This window comes from Pleurodeles waltl, chromosome 3_1, assembly GCF_031143425.1.
Source record: "Pleurodeles waltl isolate 20211129_DDA chromosome 3_1, aPleWal1.hap1.20221129, whole genome shotgun sequence".
Taxonomy (NCBI): domain Eukaryota; kingdom Metazoa; phylum Chordata; class Amphibia; order Caudata; family Salamandridae; genus Pleurodeles; species Pleurodeles waltl.
Genome location: NC_090440.1, coordinates 1,999,928,911 through 1,999,952,415, shown reverse-complemented (window position 1 = coordinate 1,999,952,415; position 23,505 = coordinate 1,999,928,911). Strand labels below are relative to the sequence as shown.

Sequence of the window (23,505 nt, the reverse complement as noted above, 5' to 3'; positions counted from 1 at the left end):
GATAGGAGCACTGTGTTTACAATACTTTTCTACTTTCCATGTCTGTATGTTTCAGATTTGTGCCATATATATTTTCAGTTTATGTACTAAATGTATATATTAATGTCTCCTTACACTTTTAAATGTTTGTGAATTGGTGATGGTACACATAACAGAGTGTTTCATGGCAGAGCCCTAATTCTGAGTGCAGCAGCACCTCTCATGTCTACCAATGAAATAGCAGCAGACATCAATACAATGCCCATCAACGCCCATTGTTTCACCACTACAGCAAAGTACAATTTGGTACTGGAGGTTAGCAGATGGGTAACACGATTACTTTAAGGCATTCGGTTAATAGCAAACCATGTTTGATATCAATACTTTCAGATAAGAATTCACATGTTACTTGTGAGGTGACTTGGTGACTGCAATCAAGATTTTCATGACTTTGAAATGAAAATCTTGCAAGCCAGCCCAGTTACAATCACTGGTTTAAGCGTTTGATTAATAATGCCAAACACAATCATGCTTAACTAGTACCATGATGCTACATACAGACTACTCACAACAACTGCACCGAAGGAAGTGTTATGGGAGGCAAACAATGTATATTTGAATGTGGAAAAGCTCTAAAGAGGTAAACAAAAGTCTTCGGCCATGAATTATGTAAATAAAATAGATATTATAAGACCGGTATTAATCACTGAGTGGTTAATCTGCTTTTTTTAAAGTATTACCTTTCCTTAATTGTCTAATCTTCTAGAACATGAGTTTTCTACTGTATCACATACACTACTTTCAATTCTGTGATTCTAAATCAAATCCTTAAGGTGTACTTTATTAAGTTAACAGAATGTTTTTACTACATCCATTATTGTACTAATTTTAACACCAGTTGAAAGTTCAATGTTGTTCTAAAATTGTTCTATTTAAGGCTGACACTCTCAAGGTCAGAGTGCCACTATATTTTTTTAATGGCACATGTGACTTACTCTGCTTCTAGCAAAGCAGAGCAAAAACATGGTGACTTTACAAGGAATGTAACATGTAAAAGCTAAATCAGATATGAATGTAGGTCATCTGCAAAGCAATATTGTGAATGCAAACATTTTACAACTCAAATGATAATGTGAGCCAACATACATACAGTGACTATAAACATGCACTTGAAGCCTATAATGAATTCTGGCAACAAACTTTTTTGCAAAGAAAAAAAAATGTCCACCGTCTCCTCATGACTCATACACACAACAGTGTGATGATGCATGCAATATATCACCAGGGTCCAGCTAGTTTCACTTAAAATATATGCATTTGCTGTCTAGCAACAATGAAAAACGTTTGGCTAATGCCTTTTCAAAGGCAAGACCTATTGGCTTAGCCAATGTTTGTTTTGAATAGGTAAAGAAGCAGTCACAGGTATAAAGCTCTGCAAAGTACTTCATTACACAAGACCTACATTAGCAAGAAAAGGCAGTTTAATGCTTTAGCAGTAAAAGATCACCCCGTGACAGATACTGACTTAACAAATCCTCTGAAAACCAGAAGGTGGTTGAGTGGCAGTAGTAAATGAACAAAAATAAGTAGAATAGACAATCATACCAGAGTAAAGACACTGCATCTGCGTCACTGGTAAATATTCTTTAACCAGCAACAAAAAAGGCTTCAAAGTAATGATTATAGAGGAAGGCAAGGGTGTTGCAGGTCTGGGGAACACAAGTGAACGTCTTTGCATATGTCACAGCGTTTCTATTTCCGAAGTAACCCTACAGTTCAAACTAAACCGTCTCAAAGAAATGTAAATGATTAAATAGTTGCAACCTATGGTAGGAAAATGATACTGTACTTGCAACCATTTATTCCCGTGGTAGACACCCAAAAACTAATTTGAGCGGTAATTCCATTACTGACTATTACACCGAGACCGCACAAACAAACCCGGGGGAAGCTTCACCATCATCCACAAGGAAATTATCCAATGCATTGCCACGGAGGACACCACCACAACTGTCATGGAACAGTTCAACATGTACCTAACCGACACCAAGACCACCATCAGAAGCACCCTCGTCTACAGATCTCCCCACCACCAACCAGACTTCTGCAACACCATCTCTAACTTCATTGCCTCTCTGGCTATCTACTCCAAGCACTACACACTACTCAATGCTTCAACTTCCACCTCGAGTACCCAGACATTGTCAACGCCACCAATCTCCTGGAACGCATGACCAACATCGGCCTCACCCAACTAGTCACTGACCCCACACACAGATCAAGACACACAGGACCCAACGTTCACATCTAGCGACAGTCATGTACAGCTACGTCACCAAACTCATCTGGACCGACCACACCATTGTCCACTCCACCTTTGCAGGCTCCCAGGGCACCTCTACCACGCCCTGAAGCTCCTCTCACTGTAGCTGGAAGGTGGTGAAAGAGACAATGAACACAAGTACTTACCATCCAGCCTGAAGCAGTGTTAGACCTGGAGCAGTGAGTCCACATCTAAACGTATTGGATCACCAACACAGATGCCCCTATGAAGCCAGCCAAACCCAACGTAGCCTCAAGACGTGCCAACTGGTATAACCATGAACTCTGAACCATCAAGAACTCTGAACCATCATGAACTCCTGCAAACGACTAGAGAAGCAATGGCGCACCATCAAAAATCCCTCCGACCAAACTGCCTACAAAGCAGCCCTCAACAAATACCACCAAAACATCAAAGAAACAAAAAGAGCAGCCCTCACGAACTGCATTGAATCAAGTGCCAACCACACAAAGGGACTCCAACATACGCAATACTCCAGAACATCAGCCACCAAGAACACTATTCGCCCTTCACAAGAGCTCTGCGACACCCTGTCGAGCTACTCTCGCAACAAGACTGACCATCTACAACAACTTTGCCCCCAACCCTGAGGCTTCAACGTCAATGCCGCCACAACCCACACCCGCATACGAGCCACGCCATGCCCACCATCACCACATGGACTCTGCTCACCACATCCGCCATATTCTCCATCCACTTTGGAACACCCACTGACACCTGACCCCACCACTTCAATCTTGAATCTCAGGGAATCAATGCAGAACTTGCTAACATCAACGCCTCCTCACCACAGTGGCCTTCCCTGACCGATCAGACCCCTCCTGAAAAAATTCTCTGCAGACCCCAGCGAACTCAAATTACTGCCCCATCTTGTTACTCCTGTACCCTGCCAAAGTCCTTGAAAAGGCCATCAATCACTATCAGACCGGACACCTGGAGGAAAACAACCTGCTTGATGCCTCCCAATCCAGCTTCTGTGCTAACCACAGCACTGAGACGGCCTTGACTGCAGCCATCGATGACATGAGATCCCTCCTCAACTATGGTAGGACCGCAGCCCTGATCCACCTCGACCTATCAACTGTTTTCAACACCGTATCTCACCACACTCTTCAGACTCAACAGCATTGGCACCTAGGGTAACACCCTCGAGGGGATCGCATCGTTCCTCACGGGATTAACAGAGACTCTGCCTGCCACCCTTCACCTCCGAACCAAAAAGCATCTTCTGTGGCATACCCCAAGGTTCGTCCCTCAGCTCCACTCTATTCAACACTTACATGACTCTCCTCGCAGACATCAGAACCCATAGATTCAGCATCATATGCTATGCAGACGAGACAACTCATCCTCTCGCTCACCAAAGACTCCTCTACCACCGGAACAAACTTCTGCAGTGCCATGACCAGTGTCGCCAACTGAATCAGAACAAACTGCCTCAAGCTCAACTCCAACAAGACTGAAGTACTAAGCTTCGAGAACACCTCCGCTTGGGACAACAGTTGGAGTCCCTTTCAGCACGGACACACACCTACAGACCGAGTCTGCAACCTCAGCATCATCCTCGCCAGTCTCGCCAGTCTCGCCATGAAGCACCAAATCAATGGGGTTGCCTCCTCTTGCTTCCACACCCTCTGCATGCTCTGCAGACTCTTCAGATGGCTCCCCATCAACACCAGAAAGCCCTTCACCCAGGCCCTCATCACCAGCCAGCTAGACTATGAGTAGCTGGGTGGAGATACCAGCATAGAGCGCGTAGCCAGACTCCAGACCATACAGAACGCTTCCGCAAGACTCACCCGACCTTCTCAAACACTTCCACATCACCCCTCACCTCAGGAACCTCCACTGGCTCCCCATCCAGAAGAGATGCCAGCTTAAGCTTCTCACCACACCTACAAAGCCTTACATGACCAAGAACTGGCCTTCAACCACCGCTTAAATCTTGAATCAATCTGCCAGACAACTGTGCTCCCCGGCCCCAAACACCCTCCCCCCACCCTTGCATCCGCTTCAGCCTCAGGTGGTGGTCTATCCTTCTCCTGAATTGCCAAGGCCTGAAACGACTTGCCCCACCACCAGCGAACAGCTCCCTCCCTGGATGACTTCAGACACAGACTCGAGATCTGGCTCTTCGAGTAAGACTTGCAAATTCAGCAATGCTTGGATACCCCCCCAGAGCAGTGCAATACAAATACTGTTTGATTAAACCTTTACATGGTCAAAATATGCACAACATGCAAACATAAGTGACATACTTGACAAAGATTTATGAAACTAGCAAATAAAAAAACTGCCTTAGATCAGGAAATATGAGGATCACAATGTATACGACTTCCAAACTGCATGTGTTATACTTTTATCTGCAATCAAGTGTGGTTAATTAAGAGAATGGCAACTTTGTTACCTATTAGCTCCCCATGACCTATTCTTCCTAAGCGACCGATGACTATTCTCCATGGAAGTGAACTCATTTGCACGAGTCCTAAGCACCATTCCCATAGTTTTTGGAGGCCAAGTCTCCGAGCTGAGCCTTTTTTCCTACGAGCCCTGAGGAAAGAAATACAAGATGGTCAGTGTGACAGTGAGCATCAAACCAATGAATATTTACACTCAGTATGAGGAGAAAACAGGAACAGGCGACACCAATATGCACAGGTTTATTTAGATTTAGCATAGATTTGCAGCTTGAAGGCGGTCAACATTCAGCCATATAAAGCTTACACTTGACATAAAATTTGACTGCAAAATTTGCGTATCGAAATGCTGAATATTACTCCACATGATGCAGTAGAAAAACTCAAAGCATGAAAGACCAGCTTCACCTGCCTTTGTTAAATCTCATCACCCCACTGTAGAATAGGGGCTTTTAAAGTCTGTATCCTTCCCTTCTGTAGGAATTTGACTATATCCAGGAACACCACGTCTATCATTGATGAAGCTCAAGTTATGTTAAAATTAATTGCTTCAGAAACTATTATTTGAAGTCTTCTTCAGTGCCATCCCAAATTATTACCATATTATGTGGTGTGGTTGTGATATAATAATATCAATCTTTATCAAGTCTAGTTAGGTTTCTTTACTAAACCCCCTAGCTCAGCCCTGGGTAGCTATGACACAGAGCAGTCAAGGTCAAAAGAACAATGTAAAGCATTTAGAAGTACCACAATAGTTAAGAAACAATAATAAAAACCTGACACCAATGTCTAAAAACAGAGTACTCCTAGCTTTAAAAAGACACCAAAACGCTAAAATATATCAAAAGAAACCAGAGATGATATATGAAAAGTAGCTCACTGAAGTTCACTTTAAAAACAATGCAAAAAATAGATGTAAATGGCTTAGCACAGTTGTTTCCAACCTGTGGTCCGGGGATCCCTGGGGGTCTGGAAAGCCTCCTCAGGGGTCCGTGACTGAAAAGTAAAGAGATTGGGTCCCTGCTTTCAGTGGGGGTCTCTGGGTCCCAATAATGATTCAGTGGGGGTCCCTGGGATCCACTATTGATAAAGTGGGGTCCCACAGAAGTCAAAAGGTTGTGAACCACTGGCTTAGCACTTCCACAGCCAAAGTGCTATAACTGCTATTAGTCTTCACTTGGACGAGCCACAACCTGTTGGAGCCAGTAAAAGGGGCCAAAAGGAGTCCAGGGAGACCATTAACTGTCAGGTCCAGAAGTCCTGGGGTCCTTAATGTAGTTTTACTTTACTGCTTTCCAGGAGTGGTCTTGATGCTGGGGATACTGCAGAATCTGAGAATATGCAGCAAGTGTTCCGGGGGGCGGGGGTCACTGTCATCCTTGAATGGCAGGGGTAATTCTTTGTCTCAGGACTTTATGTCCCACCTTGCATCAGGGTAGGCCAGTGCAGGTCTAATTACTACTGGTCAACTGGTCTCCGAGTTGCAGCAGTCTCAACATTTCCCTGCTAAATCTATTTTTGTTTGGACCAGAGTCCACTCTGACTGCAATCGTGGACATGGGAACAATGGACTTGAGGATACTTTGAGAGGGTTGGTACCCTCAGGAGGCACTTCGGTGTCGAGCAGCAGTTAGGTGTTCAGGGGGCTTGGACTCTCAAAGGGGTGCAGGGTTCCTTAGCTTTAGTGGTCCTGAAACTTTACAGGAGGCTAGCCAACTAGCCCTTGGAGATACTTCTATAGTGGCACAAGTGGAATTCTTTTCCATGAGTAGCCACAGTACCATTTGCAGGTCCCTCCGGTGCAATAGATTCAATCTAGTCTTTGATGCAGCCTTTTTGCTGCATCCAGGGAGCTGCAGGTCAGTCTACTTGTCTTCTTTCTTGTCCAGTAGTGATCTGAAGATAGTGTTATGGGTGCCGCATTTACACCATCTTCAGTTTGTGGGATGAGTACTCACTAGCCAATGGGGAAACATCCAAGCGAGTGTGAGTGTGTGTGAGAGCGAGAGTAGAATACCAAAAGGAATACCAAGACCTTCCCTATGGGTAGCTTCTGATAATTAAAAAGGAAGGCTTTGACCTAGCAAAAGGGTTTATTTGTCGAGTTGGCAGTTTTAAAGCTGCCCAACTAGTCTGCAGTGGCAGGCCTAACACCACGTTTTCTCCTTTAGCAATGTAGTGGTGGCACAATTAACTGCTGCAGTACACTAGTAACACTTAACCTACTAGCCCAGGGTACCTCTTGCACCATATAATAGGGACTTACAAGTTAAATAAGCCAAATGGTTATTAGTCAATTGCATATGTACGTCAGAGTTATAACATTAACTGGAGTCTGAAAAACAGGGCCAGTGCCCTACAGAGTAAAAAGAAAACAGCAAATAGGTCCTCAAAGTGGGAGTGAACTTGAAAAAAAAAAACATTTCTCTACACCCACCTACACCCCTACCTTAAAATCATGTAGGGTGGCTTAATGGTGTAAATGAATGAGTGACTGTAAGGAAATGCCTCCTTGGCATGGTTGCCCCCTGACTTTTTGCCTTTGCTGATGCTATGTTTACAATTGAAAGTGTGCTGAGGCCTGCTAACCAGGCCCCAGCACCAGTGTTCTTTCCCTAACCTGTACTTTTGTATCCACAATTGGCAGACCCTGGCATCCAGATAAGTCCCTTGTAACTGGTACTTCTAGTACCAAGGGCCCTGATGCCAAGGAAGGTCTCTAAGGGCTGCAGCATGTCTTATGCCACCCTGGAGACCTCTCACTCAGCACAGACACACTGCTTGCCAGCTTGTGTGTGCTAGTGAGGACAAAACGAGTAAGTCGACATGGCACTCCCCTCAGGGTGCCATGCCAGCCTCTCACTGCCTATGCAGTATAGGTAAGACACCCCTCTAGCAGGCCTTACAGCCCTAAGGCAGGGTGCACTATACCATAGGTGAGGGTACCAGTGGATGAGCATGGTACCCCTACAGTGTCTAAACAAAACCTTAGACATTGTAAGTGCAGGGTAGCCATAAGAGTATATGGTCTGGGAGTTTGTCAAACACGAACTCCACAGCACCATAATGGCTACACTGAAAACTGGGAAGTTTGGTATCAAACTTCTCAGCACAATAAATGCACACTGATGCCAGTGTACATTTTATTGTAAAATACACCACCGAGGGCACCTTAGAGGTGCCCCCTGAAACTTAACCGACTATCTGTGTAGGCTGACTAGTTTTAGCAGCCTGCCACAAACCGAGACATGTTGCTGGCCCCATGGGGAGAGTGCCTTTGTCACTCTGAGGCCAGTAACAAAGCCTGCACTGGGTGGAGATGCTAACACCTCCCCCAGGCAGGAATTGTCACACCTGGCGGCGAGCCTCAAAGGCTCACCTCCTTTGTGCCAACCCAGCAGGACACTCCAGCTAGTGGAGTTGCCCGCCCCCTCCGGCCAGGCCCCACTTTTGGCGGCAAGGCCGGAGAAGATAATGAGAAAAACAAGGAGGAGTCACTGACCAGTCAGGACAGCCCCTAAGGTGTCCTGAGCTGAAGTGACTAACTTTTAGAAATCCTCCATCTTGCAGATGGAGGATTCCCCCAATAGGGTTAGGATTGTGACCCCCTCCCCTTGGGAGGAGGCACAAAGAGGGTGTACCCACCCTCAGGGCTAGTAGCCATTGGCTACTAACCCCCCAGACCTAAACACGCCCTTAAATTTAGTATTTAAGGGCTACCCTGAACCCTAGAAAATTAGATTCCTGCAACTACAAGAAGAAGGACTGCCCAGCTGAAAACCCCTGCAGCGGAAGACCAGAAGACGACAACTGCCTTGGCTCCAGAAACTCACCGGCCTGTCTCCTGCCTTCCAAAGATCCTGCTTCAGCGACGCCTTCCAAAGGGACCAGCGACCTCGACATCCTCTGAGGACTGCCCCTGCTTCGAAAAGACAAGAAACTCCCGAGGACAGCGGACCTGCTCCAAGAAAAGCTGCAACTTTGTTTCCAGCAACTTTAAAGAACCCTGCAAGCTCCCCGCAAGAAGCGTGAGACTTGCAACACTGCACCCGGCGACCCCGACTCGGCTGGTGGCGATCCAACACCTCAGGAGGGACCCCAGGACTACTCTGATACTGTGAGTACCAAAACCTGTCCCCCCTGAGCCCCCACAGCGCCGCCTGCAGAGGGAATCCCGAGGCTTCCCCTGACCGCGACTCTTTGAACCTAAAGTCCCGACGCCTGGGAGAGACCCTGCACCCGCAGCCCCCAGGACCTGAAGGACCGGACTTTCACTGGAGAAGTGACCCCCAGGAGTCCCTCTCCCTTGCCCAAGTGGAGGTTTCCCCGAGGAACCCCCCCCTTGCCTGCCTGCAGCGCTGAAGAGATCCCGAGATCTCTCATAGACTAACATTGCGAACCCGACGCCTGTTTCTACACTGCACCCGGCCGCCCCCGCGCTGCTGAGGGTGAAATTTCTGTGTGGACTTGTGTCCCCCCCGGTGCCCTACAAAACCCCCCTGGTCTGCCCTCCGAAGACGCGGGTACTTACCTGCAAGCAGACCGGAACCGGGGCACCCCCTTCTCTCCATTCTAGCCTATGTGTTTTGGGCACCACTTTGAACTCTGCACCTGACCGGCCCTGAGCTGCTGGTGTGGTGACTTTGGGGTTGCTCTGAACCCCCAACGGTGGGCTACCTTGGACCAAGAACTAAGCCCTGTAAGTGTCTTACTTACCTGGTTAACCTAACAAATACTTACCTCCCCTAGGAACTGTGAAAATTGCACTAAGTGTCCACTTTTAAAACAGCTATTTGTGAATAACTTGAAAAGTATACATGCAATTTTGATGATTTGAAGTTCCTAAAGTACTTACCTGCAATACCTTTCGAATGAGATATTACATGTAGAATTTGAACCTGTGGTTCTTACAATAAACTAAGAAAATATATTTTTCTATATAAAAACCTATTGGCTGGATTTGTCTCTGAGTGTGTGTACCTCATTTATTGTCTATGTGTATGTACAACAAATGCTTAACACTACTCCTTGGATAAGCCTACTGCTCGACCACACTACCACAAAATAGAGCATTAGTATTATCTCTTTTTGCCACTATCTTACCTCTAAGGGGAACCCTTGGACTCTGTGCATACTATTCCTTACTTTGAAATAGTGCATACAAAGCCAACTTCCTACATTGGTGGATCAGCGGTGGGATACAAGACTTTGCATTTGCTGGACTACTCAGCCAATACCTGATCACACGACAAATTCCAAAATTGTCATTAGAAATTCATTTTTGCAATTTGAAATTTTTCTAAATTCTTAAAAGTCCTGCTAGGGCCTTGTGTGTTAAGTCCCTGTTTAGCATTATCTTTTTAGAGTTTAAAAGTTTGTTAAAAGTTTGAATTAGATTCTAGAAACAGTTTTAGATTCTTAAAAAAGTATTCCAACTCTTAGCAGAATAATGTCTGATACAGAGATGCAGGTGGTGGAACTCGACACCACACCTTACCTCCATCTTAAGATGAGGGAGCTAAGGTCTCTCTGTAATATCAAAAAAATAACCATTGGCTCCAGACCTACCAAAATTCAGCTCCAGGAGCTGTTGGCAGAGTTTGAAAAAGCCAACCCCTCTGATGATGACATCACAGAGGAAGAAATTAGTGACTTGGAGGCCAATGTCCCTCCTCCAGTCCTAAATAGGGAGAACAGGACCCCTCAAGTCCTGTCTCCAACTGTGTTAGTCAGAAATAGTGAGTCCCTCACAGGAGGGTCCCACATTTCTGAAATCACTGAGGATGCTCTCAGTGAAGATGACCTCCTGTTAGCCAGGATGGCCAAAAGATTGGCTTTAGAGAGACAGCTCCTAGCCATAGAAAGGGAAAGACAAGAGATGGGCCTAGGACCCATCAATGGTGGCAGCAATATAAATAGGGTCAGAGATTCTCCTGACATGTTAAAAATCCCCAAAGGGATTGTGACAAAATTTGAAGATGGTGATGACATCACCAAATGGTTCACAGCTTTTGAGAGGGCTTGTGTAACCAGAAAAGTGAACAGATCTCACTGGGGTGCTCTCCTTTGGGAAATGTTCACTGGAAAGTGTAGGGATAGACTCCTCACACTCTCTGGAAAAGATGCAGAATCTTATGACCTCATGAAGGGTACCCTGATTGAGGGCTTTGGATTCTCCACTGAGGAGTACAGGATTAGATTCAGGGGGGCTCAAAAATCCTCGAGCCAGACCTGGGTTGACTTTGTTGACTACTCAGTGAAAACACTAGATGGTTGGATTCAAGGCAGTGGTGTAAGTAATTATGATGGGCTGTACAATTTATTTGTGAAAGAACACCTGTTAAGTAATTGTTTCAATGATAAACTGCATCAGCATCTGGTAGACCTAGGACCAATTTCTCCCCAAGAATTGGGAAAGAAGGCGGACCATTGGGTCAAGACAAGGGTGTCCAAGACTTCAACAGGGGGTGACCAAAAGAAAGGGGTCACAAAGACTCCCCAGGGGAAGGGTGATGAGACAACCAAAACTAAAAATAGTAAAGAGTCTTCTACAGGCCCCCAAAAACCTGCACAGGAGGGTGGGCCCAGAGCCTCTTCACAAAACAATGGGTACAAGGGTAAAAACTTTGATCCCAAAAAGGCCTGGTGTCATAGCTGTAAACAGCATGGACACCAAACTGGAGACAAGGCCTGTCCCAAGAAAGGTTCCACTCCAAACTCCCATCCAGGTAACACTGGTATGGCTAGTCTCCAAGTGGGATCAACAGTGTGCCCAGAGCAAATCAGGGTCCACACTGAAGCTACTCTAGTTTCTGAGGGTGGGGTGGATTTAGCCACACTAGCTGTCTGGCCGCCTAACATGCAAAAATACAGACAGCAACTCTTAATTAATGTGACTAGAATAGAGGGCCTGAGGGATACAGGTGCCAGTGTCACCATGGTGACAGAGAAACTGGTTTCCCCTGGCCAATACCTGACTGGAAAAACTTACACAGTCACCAACGCTGACAATCAGAAAAAAGTACATCCCATGGCAATGGTTACTTTAGAATGGGGAGGGGTCAATGGCCTGAAACAGGTGGTGGTCTCCTCAAATATCCCAGTGGACTGTCTGCTTGGAAATGACCTGGAGTCCTCAGCATGGGCTGAGGTAGAACTAAAAACCCATGCAGCAATGCTGGGTATCCCTGAACTGGTGTGTGTGAAAACAAGAGCACAGTGCAAGGCACAGGGTGAAAAAGTAGAGCTGGAGTCTGGAAAAATGGCCCAGCCTACCAAGAGAACAGGAAAGTCAGTTGGGAAACCGACTGCAACACAGCAAAAGAAAGGGAACCTCTCTTCTCAGGAAGAAGTTCTGCCCTCTGAGGGAACTGAGCCTTTGGAGCTTGAACCTTATCAGGTTGAGCTCTTAGGCCCAGGGGGAACCTCCAGGGAGGAGCTGTGTAAGGGACAAGAAACCTGTCCCTCTCTTGAGGGCTTTAGGCAGCAAGCTGCTGAAGAGTCCAAAGGCAAGAAAACTGGAACCCATAGGGTCTATTGGGAAGATGGACTCCTGTACACTGAGGCCAGAGACCCCAAACCTGGTGCCACTAGGAGAGTGGTAGTGCCTCAGCTGTTCAGAGAGTTCATCCTAACATTGGCCCATGACATTCCCCTTGCTGGACATTTGGGACAAACCAAGACGTGGGAGAGGTTAGTCAACCACTTCTACTGGCCCAATATGTCCAACATGGTTAAGGAGTTTTGCCTCTCCTGCCCCACCTGTCAAGCCAGTGGTAAGACAGGTGGACATCCAAAGGCCCCCCTCATTCCACTTCCAGTGGTGGGGGTCCCCTTTGAAAGAGTGGGTGTGGACATAGTTGGTCCACTGGAACCTCCCACAGCCTCAGGAAATATGTATATCCTGGTAGTAGTGGATCATGCTACCAGGTATCCTGAAGCTATTCCCCTTAGGTCGACTACTGCCCCTGCAGTAGCCAAGGCCCTCATTGGTATCTTTACCAGAGTGGGTTTCCCTAAGGAGGTGGTGTCTGACAGAGGTACCAACTTCATGTCAGCATACCTAAAGCACATGTGGAATGAGTGTGGAGTGACTTATAAATTCACTACACCATACCATCCACAAACTAATGGCTTGGTTGAGAGATTCAACAAGACATTAAAAGGCATGATCATGGGGCTCCCAGAAAAACTCAAAAGGAGATGGGATGTCCTCTTGCCATGTCTGCTTTTCGCTTACAGAGAGGTGCCACAGAAGGGAGTAGGATTCTCACCCTTTGAACTTCTGTTTGGTCATCCTGTAAGGGGACCACTTGCCCTTGTTAAAGAAGGCTGGGAGAGACCTCTCCATGAGCCTAAACAGGACATAGTGGACTATGTACTTGGCCTTCGCTCTAGAATGGCAGAGTACATGGAAAAGGCAACCAAAAACCTTGAGGCCAGCCAACAGCTCCAGAAGTTTTGGTATGACCAAAAGGCTGCACTGGTTGAGTTCCAACCAGGGCAGAAAGTCTGGGTTCTGGAGCCTGTGGCTCCCAGGGCACTCCAGGACAAATGGAGTGGCCCTTACCCAGTACTAGAGAGGAAGAGTCAGGTCACCTACTTGGTGGACCTGGGCACAAGCAGGAGCCCCAAGAGGGTGATCCATGTAAACCGCCTTAAGCTCTTCCACGACAGGGCTGATGTCAATCTGTTGATGGTAACAGATGAGGATCAGGAGGCAGAGAGTGAACCTCTCCCTGATCTTCTGTCATCAGACCCCAAAGATGGTACAGTAGATGGAGTGATCTACTCAGACACCCTCTCTGGCCAACAGCAAGCTGATTGTAGGAGAGTCCTACAACAGTTTCCTGAACTCTTCTCCTTAACCCCTGGTCAGACACACCTGTGTACCCATGATGTGGACACAGGAGACAGCATGCCTGTCAAGAACAAAATCTTTAGACAATCTGACCATGTTAAAGAAAGCATCAAGGTGGAAGTCCACAAGATGCTGGAATTGGGAGTAATTGAGCGCTCTGACAGCCCCTGGGCTAGCCCAGTGGTCTTAGTCCCCAAACCTCACACCAAAGATGGAAAGAAAGAGATGAGGTTTTGTGTGGACTACAGAGGGCTCAATTCTGTCACCAAGACAGATGCCCATCCAATTCCAAGAGCTGATGAGCTCATTGATAAATTAGGTGCTGCCAAATTTCTAAGTACCTTTGACTTGACAGCAGGGTACTGGCAAATAAAAATGGCACCTGGAGCAAAAGAGAAAACAGCATTCTCCACACCTGATGGGCATTATCAGTTTACTGTTATGCCCTTTGGTTTAAAGAATGCCCCTGCCACCTTCCAAAGGTTGGTGAATCAAGTCCTTGCTGGCTTGGAGTCCTTTAGCACAGCTTATCTTGATGATATTGCTGTCTTTAGCTCCACCTGGCAGGATCACCTGGTCCACCTGAAGAAGGTTTTGAAGGCTCTGCAATCTGCAGGCCTCTCTATCAAGGCATCCAAATGTCAGATAGGGCAGGGAACTGTGGTTTACTTGGGACACCTTGTAGGTGGAGGCCAAGTTCAGCCACTCCAACCCAAGATCCAGACTATTCTGGACTGGGTAGCTCCAAAAACCCAGACTCAAGTCAGGGCATTCCTTGGCTTGACTGGGTATTACAGGAGGTTTGTGAAGGGATATGGATCCATTGTGACAGCCCTCACTGAACTCACCTCCAAGAAAATGCCCAAGAAAGTGAACTGGACTGTGGAATGCCAACAGGCCTTTGACACCCTGAAACAAGCAATGTGCTCAGCACCAGTTCTAAAAGCTCCAGATTATTCTAAGCAGTTCATTGTGCAGACTGATGCCTCTGAACATGGGATAGGGGCAGTTTTGTCCCAAACAAATGATGATGGCCTTGACCAGCCTGTTGCTTTCATTAGCAGGAGGTTACTCCCCAGGGAGCAGCGTTGGAGTGCCATTGAGGGGGAGGCCTTTGCTGTGGTTTGGTCCCTGAAGAAGCTGAGACCATACCTCTTTGGGACTCACTTCCTAGTTCAAACTGACCACAGACCTCTCAAATGGCTGATGCAAATGAAAGGTGAAAATCCTAAACTGTTGAGGTGGTCCATCTCCCTACAGGGAATGGACTTTATAGTGGAACACAGACCTGGGACTGCCCATGCCAATGCAGATGGCCTTTCCAGGTTCTTCCACTTAGAAAATGAAGACTCTCTTGGGAAAGGTTAGTCTCATCCTCTTTCGTTTGGGGGGGGGGGTTGTGTAAGGAAATGCCTCCTTGGCATGGTTGCCCCCTGACTTTTTGCCTTTGCTGATGCTATGTTTACAATTGAAAGTGTGCTGAGGCCTGCTAACCAGGCCCCAGCACCAGTGTTCTTTCCCTAACCTGTACTTTTGTATCCACAATTGGCAGACCCTGGCATCCAGATAAGTCCCTTGTAACTGGTACTTCTAGTACCAAGGGCCCTGATGCCAAGGAAGGTCTCTAAGGGCTGCAGCATGTCTTATGCCACCCTGGAGACCTCTCACTCAGCACAGACACACTGCTTGCCAGCTTGTGTGTGCTAGTGAGGACAAAACGAGTAAGTCGACATGGCACTCCCCTCAGGGTGCCATGCCAGCCTCTCACTGCCTATGCAGTATAGGTAAGACACCCCTCTAGCAGGCCTTACAGCCCTAAGGCAGGGTGCACTATACCATAGGTGAGGGTACCAGTGCATGAGCATGGTACCCCTACAGTGTCTAAACAAAACCTTAGACATTGTAAGTGCAGGGTAGCCATAAGAGTATATGGTCTGGGAGTTTGTCAAACACGAACTCCACAGCACCATAATGGCTACACTGAAAACTGGGAAGTTTGGTATCAAACTTCTCAGCACAATAAATGCACACTGATGCCAGTGTACATTTTATTGTAAAATACACCACCGAGGGCACCTTAGAGGTGCCCCCTGAAACTTAACCGACTATCTGTGTAGGCTGACTAGTTTTAGCAGCCTGCCACAAACCGAGACATGTTGCTGGCCCCATGGGGAGAGTGCCTTTGTCACTCTGAGGCCAGTAACAAAGCCTGCACTGGGTGGAGATGCTAACACCTCCCCCAGGCAGGAATTGTCACACCTGGCGGTGAGCCTCAAAGGCTCACCTCCTTTGTGCCAACCCAGCAGGACACTCCAGCTAGTGGAGTTGCCCGCCCCCTCCGGCCAGGCCCCACTTTTGGCGGCAAGGCCGGAGAAGATAATGAGAAAAACAAGGAGGAGTCACTGACCAGTCAGGACAGCCCCTAAGGTGTCCTGAGCTGAAGTGACTCTAACTTTTAGAAATCCTCCATCTTGCAGATGGAGGATTCCCCCAATAGGGTTAGGATTGTGACCCCCTCCCCTTGGGAGGAGGCACAAAGAGGGTGTACCCACCCTCAGGGCTAGTAGCCATTGGCTACTAACCCCCCAGACCTAAACACGCCCTTAAATTTAGTATTTAAGGGCTACCCTGAACCCTAGAAAATTAGATTCCTGCAACTACAAGAAGGACGACTGCCCAGCTGAAAACCCCTGCAGCGGAAGACCAGAAGACGACAACTGCCTTGGCTCCAGAAACTCACCGGCCTGTCTCCTGCCTTCCAAAGATCCTGCTTCAGCGACGCCTTCCAAAGGGACCAGCGACCTCGACATCCTCTGAGGACTGCCCCTGCTTCGAAAAGACAAGAAACTCCCGAGGACAGCGGACCTGCTCCAAGAAAAGCTGCAACTTTGTTTCCAGCAACTTTAAAGAACTCTGCAAGCTCCCCGCAAGAAGCGTGAGACTTGCAACACTGCACCCGGCGACCCCGACTCGGCTGGTGGCGATCCAACACCTCAGGAGGGACCCCAGGACTACTCTGATACTGTGAGTACCAAAACCTGTCCCCTCTGAGCCCCCACAGCGCCGCCTGCAGAGGGAATCCCGAGGCTTCCCCTGACCGCGACTCTTTGAACCTAAAGTCCCGACGCCTGGGAGAGACCCTGCACCCGCAGCCCCCAGGACCTGAAGGACCGGACTTTCACTGGAGAAGTGACCCCCAGGAGTCCCTCTCCCTCGCCCAAGTGGAGGTTTCCCCGAGGAACCCCCCCCTTGCCTGCCTGCAGCGCTGAAGAGATCCCGAGATCTCTCATAGACTAACATTGCGAACCCGACGCCTGTTTCTACACTGCACCCGGCCGCCCCCGCGCTGCTGAGGGTGAAATTTCTGTGTGGACTTGTGTCCCCCCCGGTGCCCTACAAAACCCCCCTGGTCTGCCCTCCGAAGACTCGGGTACTTACCTGCAAGCAGACCGGAACCGGGGCACCCCCTTCTCTCCATTCTAGCCTATGTGTTTTGGGCACCACTTTGAACTCTGCACCTGACCGGCCCTGAGCTGCTGGTGTGGTGACTTTGGGGTTGCTCTGAACCCCCAACGGTGGGCTACCTTGGACCAAGAACTAAGCCCTGTAAGTGTCTTACTTACCTGGTTAACCTAACAAATACTTACCTCCCCTAGGAACTGTGAAAATTGCACTAAGTGTCCACTTTTAAAACAGCTATTTGTGAATAACTTGAAAAGTATACATGCAATTTTGATGATTTGAAGTTCCTAAAGTACTTACCTGCAATACCTTTCGAATGAGATATTACATGTAGAATTTGAACCTGTGGTTCTTAAAATAAACTAAGAAAAGATATTTTTCTATATAAAAACCTATTGGCTGGATTTGTCTCTGAGTGTGTGTACCTCATTTATTGTCTATGTGTATGTACAACAAATGCTTAACACTACTCCTTGGATAAGCCTACTGCTCGACCACACTACCACAAAATAGAGCATTAGTATTATCTCTTTTTGCCACTATCTTACCTCTAAGGGGAACCCTTGGACTCTGTGCATACTATTCCTTACTTTGAAATAGTGCATACAGAGCCAACTTCCTACAGTGACTTTAGATCATTAAACTTTCAAAACTTGTATAACGTTTTAGTCTGTTACTCTGGTCTGCTATTGGGGACCAAATCCAGGAAGGGAGCAGGTCAAGGAGGGCCAGTAAGGGTAAGACCGTTACCTTGTCACCAAAGCAGTCTCCAGTCCAGTTCCAGGCTCTACGGGCAAACTGCCATAGACATCAATGGAGTGGTGCTGATGCAAGGGATACAAATGCTGAAGATGCTGGGGGTGTTTGGCTTTCTGGGCATTTCTTGGACCATGGTTCAGTGAGGCAACTTTTGTGATAGGGTCAATGTTCCTTGAAGTCCTGGTGGAGCGGCAAAAGTCTGGTTGACACTGGACTATTAGTCTATGGTCACAACAAAACTAGCGGTTTCCACTGGTTCAGGCTAGTGTTCTTCTTGGGGAAACCAAACTTCACTCTGACAAATCGCCCAGGTCCAGCAAACTTGGGTGCAACTTTTGAGGGTCAGGGATCAGCCTCCCTGGCTGCATGTCAGTGGTGATCAAGTGATTGTGGCTCGTCACTATTCAAGTACTGATACCTAGCTTAAGACGTTTGGTTGTGATTGAAACAGGAGGTCCAAGCCTTGACGGTCTTGATCTGCCAGAGGTAAGAGTAACCCTTTCCAGTAGCCAAATCACCTAAACTTGGGTAGGGCCAAAGCAGATAGGGCTTTCCAGAAGAAGCTAGTGTTGGAGGAAAAAACCAAGTGTGCAAAACACCTCCAGGATGGCAGTAGAAATCAGGAGGGAGAAAAACTACAAACCAGGCAGAGCACCCAGAAGAACTGAAGAAATTCCCAGTAAACAACTGAGGGAAAATAACAGCCAAACAGAAACCAGGAACAAATGGAACAAGTTGGGAGCGAAGAAGCCATCAGAACTGATGAAGCATTGTGATGCAAAGCGAAGGATATTTGACTTCCTTTTATACCTCAAAAACCAGGAAGTTACATCAGGAATGAATATTGACATGACAGATAGCGATACTATAGACTGTTATTAGGATTTCCTTATCTTTGATTGTGAAGGTTGATATCCCATGAATCCTTGCTAGAGGAGTCTGAGAAGAGGACTGTTTCAGATAACAGAGGCACTGGAGGAGCTTCTTGGTAGCAACCCACCCCATTTATAATGAACCCCAGGAGGTCAGCCCTAGCCTAGAGGTGGGATATGATAGCCTGGGGAAAGCCCGCTTTCAAGAGCCAGTCGTCAAGATAGGGGAAAACTGCAACCCCTGATCTGCGCAGATGAGCTTCATCCACCACCATCAATATCACCTTGGTGAACACCCGAGGGGCAGTGGTAAGGCCAAAGGGGAGTACAGTGAACTGAATGTTCGTGGCCCACAGTGAACCGCAAATAACATCTGTGGGCAGGCTTGTCGGAAATATGAAGTAAGCGTCCTGCAAGTCCAACACTACCATCCAGTCCCCTGGATCCAGGGCAGGCAGAACCTGATCCAGAGTGAGCATTTTTGAGCTTCTCCCTGAGAAAGATTGAGGGACCAACGATCTAGTAGTGTACCAGTGAGTAGTGGGAATAGAAACCACAACCTACTTTTGTCACAGGAACCCTTTCTATGGCTTCCTTGGCCAAGAGAGCCATAACCTCCTAGCGGAAAAGTGCCAAGTGATCCTTCGTCATCCGATTGTAGGATGCTGGCATGGGTGAAGGTGTAGTCTCGAAGGGGAGAGAGTCACCCCTTTGGACTACCTGCAAAATCCACCTGAGGTGATGGACTGCCAGCAGAGCAGGAGATGGCAGATCCTGCCTCCGAGTGGTCCCTGGAGGGGAAAAGTCAGACTAGGGAGGTTTGGAGGCTGTTGCAGAGGAGGGATGGTGGACTGGCCATACCGCTGACTCCCTGATCCAGGAGATCGGTGGATCCCATCTCACCTGCATGCTTTCAATAGCCAGTCATCAAGAAAGGGGAAAACTGAAATCCCTGATCTGCGCAGATGAGCTGCGTCCACCACCATCAACACCACCTTGGTGTACACCTGATGGGCACTGGTAAGGCCAAAGGGGAGCACAGTGAACTGAAAGTCTTCATGGCCCACAGTGAACTACAAGTAATGTCTGGGCAGGCATGTCCTAAAAATATAAAATAAGCTTCTTGCAAGTCTAATGCTACCATCCAGTCCCCTGGGTAGGTAGAACCTAATCCAGAGTGATCATTTTTTAACTTCTCTTTGAGGAAGGGATTGAGGGACCAACGATCTAGGACAGGGCAGAGTCCTTTGTCCTTTTTGTCTACCAGTGAGTAGTGGGAATAGCAACCACAACCTACTTTTGGCACAGGAACCCTTTCTATGGCTTTGTTGGCCAAGAGAGTCAACCTCCAGGTGGAGAAGTGCCAAGTGATCCTCCGTCATATGATTGTAGGATGGTGGCATGGGTGAAGGGGTAGTCTCAAAAGGGGGGAGTGTCACCCCTTTGGACTACCTGCTAAATCCACCTGAGGTGATTGACTGCCAGCAGAGCAGGAGATGGCAGATCCTGCCTCTGAGTGGTCCCTGGTGGGGAAAGTCAGAAAAGGAAAGTTTGGAGGCAGCTGCAGAAGAGGGATGGTGGGCTGGCTGTACCGCTGGCTCCCTAGTCCATGAGATCGGTGGTTGCCATGTCCCCGACCACGCAGAGGCTGGGTGGCATGCGCAGCATGGTGGCTGGATGGGAACGGACTGGGTTGGGTACCTCTTACATAGCCATGAAAGGGGCAAAAGGGAGACTGAGTGGGACGAGGGGTGACCGCAGGCCCCAAAGAACTAGACTTAGCATGAGAATCCTTGAAGCTCGAGTGCAGTCTACTTTTTCTCTGAAGAGACGGGCGCCATCAAAGGGCATGTCCATAACATTGGCTTGGACATCCCCTGAAAAGCCAGATGCCCTCAACCAGGTGTGGCACCTAAGGGCCATTGTCGATGAAACTGCTCTACCCAGTGAGTCAGTGGTGTCCAGTCCACACTGGATCCTGAACTTTGCTGCATCGCTCCCATCAGCAACTGCTTGGGAAAGTAAAGCCTGGCCTCCTCCAGGACATGTAGCAGCACTTGTGCAACCGTGTAGGAAGTTGGCTCTGTATGTGCTATTTCAAAGTAAGGAATAGCATGCACAGAGTCCAAGGGTTCCCCTTAGAGGTAAAATAGTGGTAAAAAGAGATAATACTAATGCTCTATTTTGTGGTAGTGTGGTCGAGCAGTAGGCTTATCCAAGGAGTAGTGTTAAGCATTTGTTGTACATACACAGACAATAAATGAGGTACACACACTCAGACAAATCCAGCCAATAGGTTTTGTATAGAAAAATATATTTTCTTAGTTTATTTTAAGAACCGCAGGTTCAAATTTAACATGTAATATCTTGTTTGAAAGGTATTGCAGGTAAGTACATTAGGAACTTTGAATCATTTCAATTGCATGTATACTTTTCAAGTTATTCACAAATAGCTACTTTAAAAGTGGACACTTAGTGCAATTTTCACAGTTCCTGGGGGAGGTAAGTTTTTGTTAGTTTTACCAGGTAAGTAAGACACTTACAGGGTTCAGTTCTTGGTCCAAGGTAGCCCACCGTTGGGGGTTCAGAGCAACCCCAAAGTTACCACACCAGCAGCTCAGGGCCGGTCAGGTGCAGAGTTCAAAGTGGTGCCCAAAACGCATAGGCTTCAATGGAGAGAAGGGGGTGCCCCGGTTCCAGTCTGCCAGCAGGTAAGTACCCGCGTCTTCGGAGGGCAGACCAGGTGGGTTTTGTAGGGCACCGGGGGGGACACAAGCCCACACAGAAATTTCACCCTCAGCGGCGCGGGGGCGGCCGGGTGCAGTGTTAGAACAAGCGTCGGGTTCGCAATGGAAGTCAATGAGAGATCAAGGGATCTCTTCAGCGCTGCAGGCAGGCAAGGGGGGGCTTCCTCGGGGAAACCTCCACTTGGGCAAGGGAGAGGGACTCCTGGGGGTCACTTCTGCAGTGAAAGTCCGGTCCTTCAGGTCCTGGGGGCTGCGGGTGCAGGGTCTTTTCCAGGCGTCGGGACTTAGGTTTCAGAGAGTCGCGGTCAGGGGAAGCCTCGGGATTCCCTCTGCAGGCGGCGCTGTGGGGACTCAGGGGGGACAGGTTTTGGTACTCACAGTCGTAGAGTAGTCCGGGGGTCCTCCCTGAGGTGTTGGTTCTCCACCAGCCGAGTCGGGGTCGCCGGGTGCAGTGTTGCAAGTCTCACGCGTCTTGCGGGGAGATTGCAGGGTTCTTTAAAGCTGTTCCTTTGGATAAAGTTGCAGTCTTTTTGGAGCAGGTCCGCTGTCCTCGGGAGTTTCTTGTCGTCGTCGAAGCAGGGCAGTCCTCAGAGGATTCAGAGGTCGCTGGTCCCTTTGGAAGGCGTCGCTGGAGCAGAGTTCTTTGGAAGGCAGGAGACAGGCCGGTGAGTTTCTGGAGCCAAGGCAGTTGTTGTCTTCTGGTCTTCCTCTGCAGGGGTTTTCAGCTAGGCAGTCCTTCTTGTTGTTGCAGGAATCTAAATCTTTAGGTTCAGGGAAGCCCTTAAATACTAAATTTAAGGGCGTGTTTAGGTCTGGGGGGTTAGTAGCCAATGGCTACTAGCCCTGAGGGTGGGTACACCCTCTTTGTGCCTCCTCCCAAGGGGAGGGGGTCACATTCCTATCCCTATTGGGGGAATCCTCCTTCTACAAGATGGAGGATTTCTAAAAGTCAGAGTCACCTCAGCTCAGGACACCTTAGGGGCTGTCCTGACTGGCCAGTGACTCCTCCTTGTTTTTCTCATTATCTCTCCTGGACTTGCCGCCAAAAGTGGGGGCTGGGTCCAGGAGGCGGGCATCTCCACTAGCTGGAGTTCCCTGGGGCATTGTAACACAAAGCTTGAGCCTTTGAAGCTCACTGCTAAGTGTTACAGTTCCTGCAGGGAGGAGGTGTGAAGCACCTCCACCCAGAGCAGGCTTTGTTTCTGTCCTCAGAGAGCACAAAGGCTCTCACCGCATGAGGTCAGACACTCGTCTCTCAGCAGCAGGCTGGCACAGACCAGTCAGTCCTGCACTGAACAATTGGGTAAAATACAGGGGGTATCTCTAAGATGCCCTCTGTGTGCATTTTTTAATAAATCCAACACTGGCATCAGTGTGGGTTTATTATTCTGAGAAGTTTGATACTAAACTTCCCAGTATTCAGTGTAGCCATTATGGAGCTGTGGAGTTCGTTTTTGACAGACTCACAGCCCATATACTCTTATGGCTACCCTGCACTTACAATGTCTAAGGTTTTGCTTAGACACTGTAGGGGCATAGTGCTCATGCACATATGCCCTCACCTGTGGTATAGTGCACCCTGCCTTAGGGCTGTAAGGCCTACTAGAGGGGTGACTTACCTATGCCACAGGCAGTGGGAGGTTGGCATGGCACCCTGAGGGGAGTGCCATGTCGACTTAGTCATTTTTTCCCCATCAGCACACACAAGCTGGCAAGCAGTGTGTCTGTGCTGAGTGAGGGGTCCCTAGGGTGGCATAAGACATGCTGCAGCCCTTAGAGACCTTCCCTGGCATCAGGGCCCTTGGTACCAGGGGTACCAGTTACAAGGGACTTACCTAGGTGCCAGGGTTGTGCCAATTGTGGAAACAATGGTACATTTTAGGTGAAAGAACACTGGTGCTGGGGCCTGGTTAGCAGGGTCCCAGCACACTTCTCAGTCAAGTCAGCATCAGTATCAGGCAAAAAGTGGGGGTAACTGCAACAGGGAGCCATTTCTTTACAAACCGTATCCCACAGCGTGTGGTAGCAACAGCCCAAAAGGCATGTGGTGTTCATGGACAGCAAT

General features: G+C 48.1%; 1 protein-coding gene across 1 annotated transcript in view; it reads right to left on the bottom strand.

The window, feature by feature from the left end:
• Positions 1-23,505, bottom strand: part of MED13 (mediator complex subunit 13) — an 865,231-nt gene that overhangs the window by 266,500 nt on the left and 575,226 nt on the right. The window contains exon 24 of the mRNA XM_069226440.1: positions 4,731-4,873. Coding sequence (XP_069082541.1) covers positions 4,731-4,873 — 143 coding nt within the window. The remainder of the gene's footprint in view (positions 1-4,730; positions 4,874-23,505) is intronic.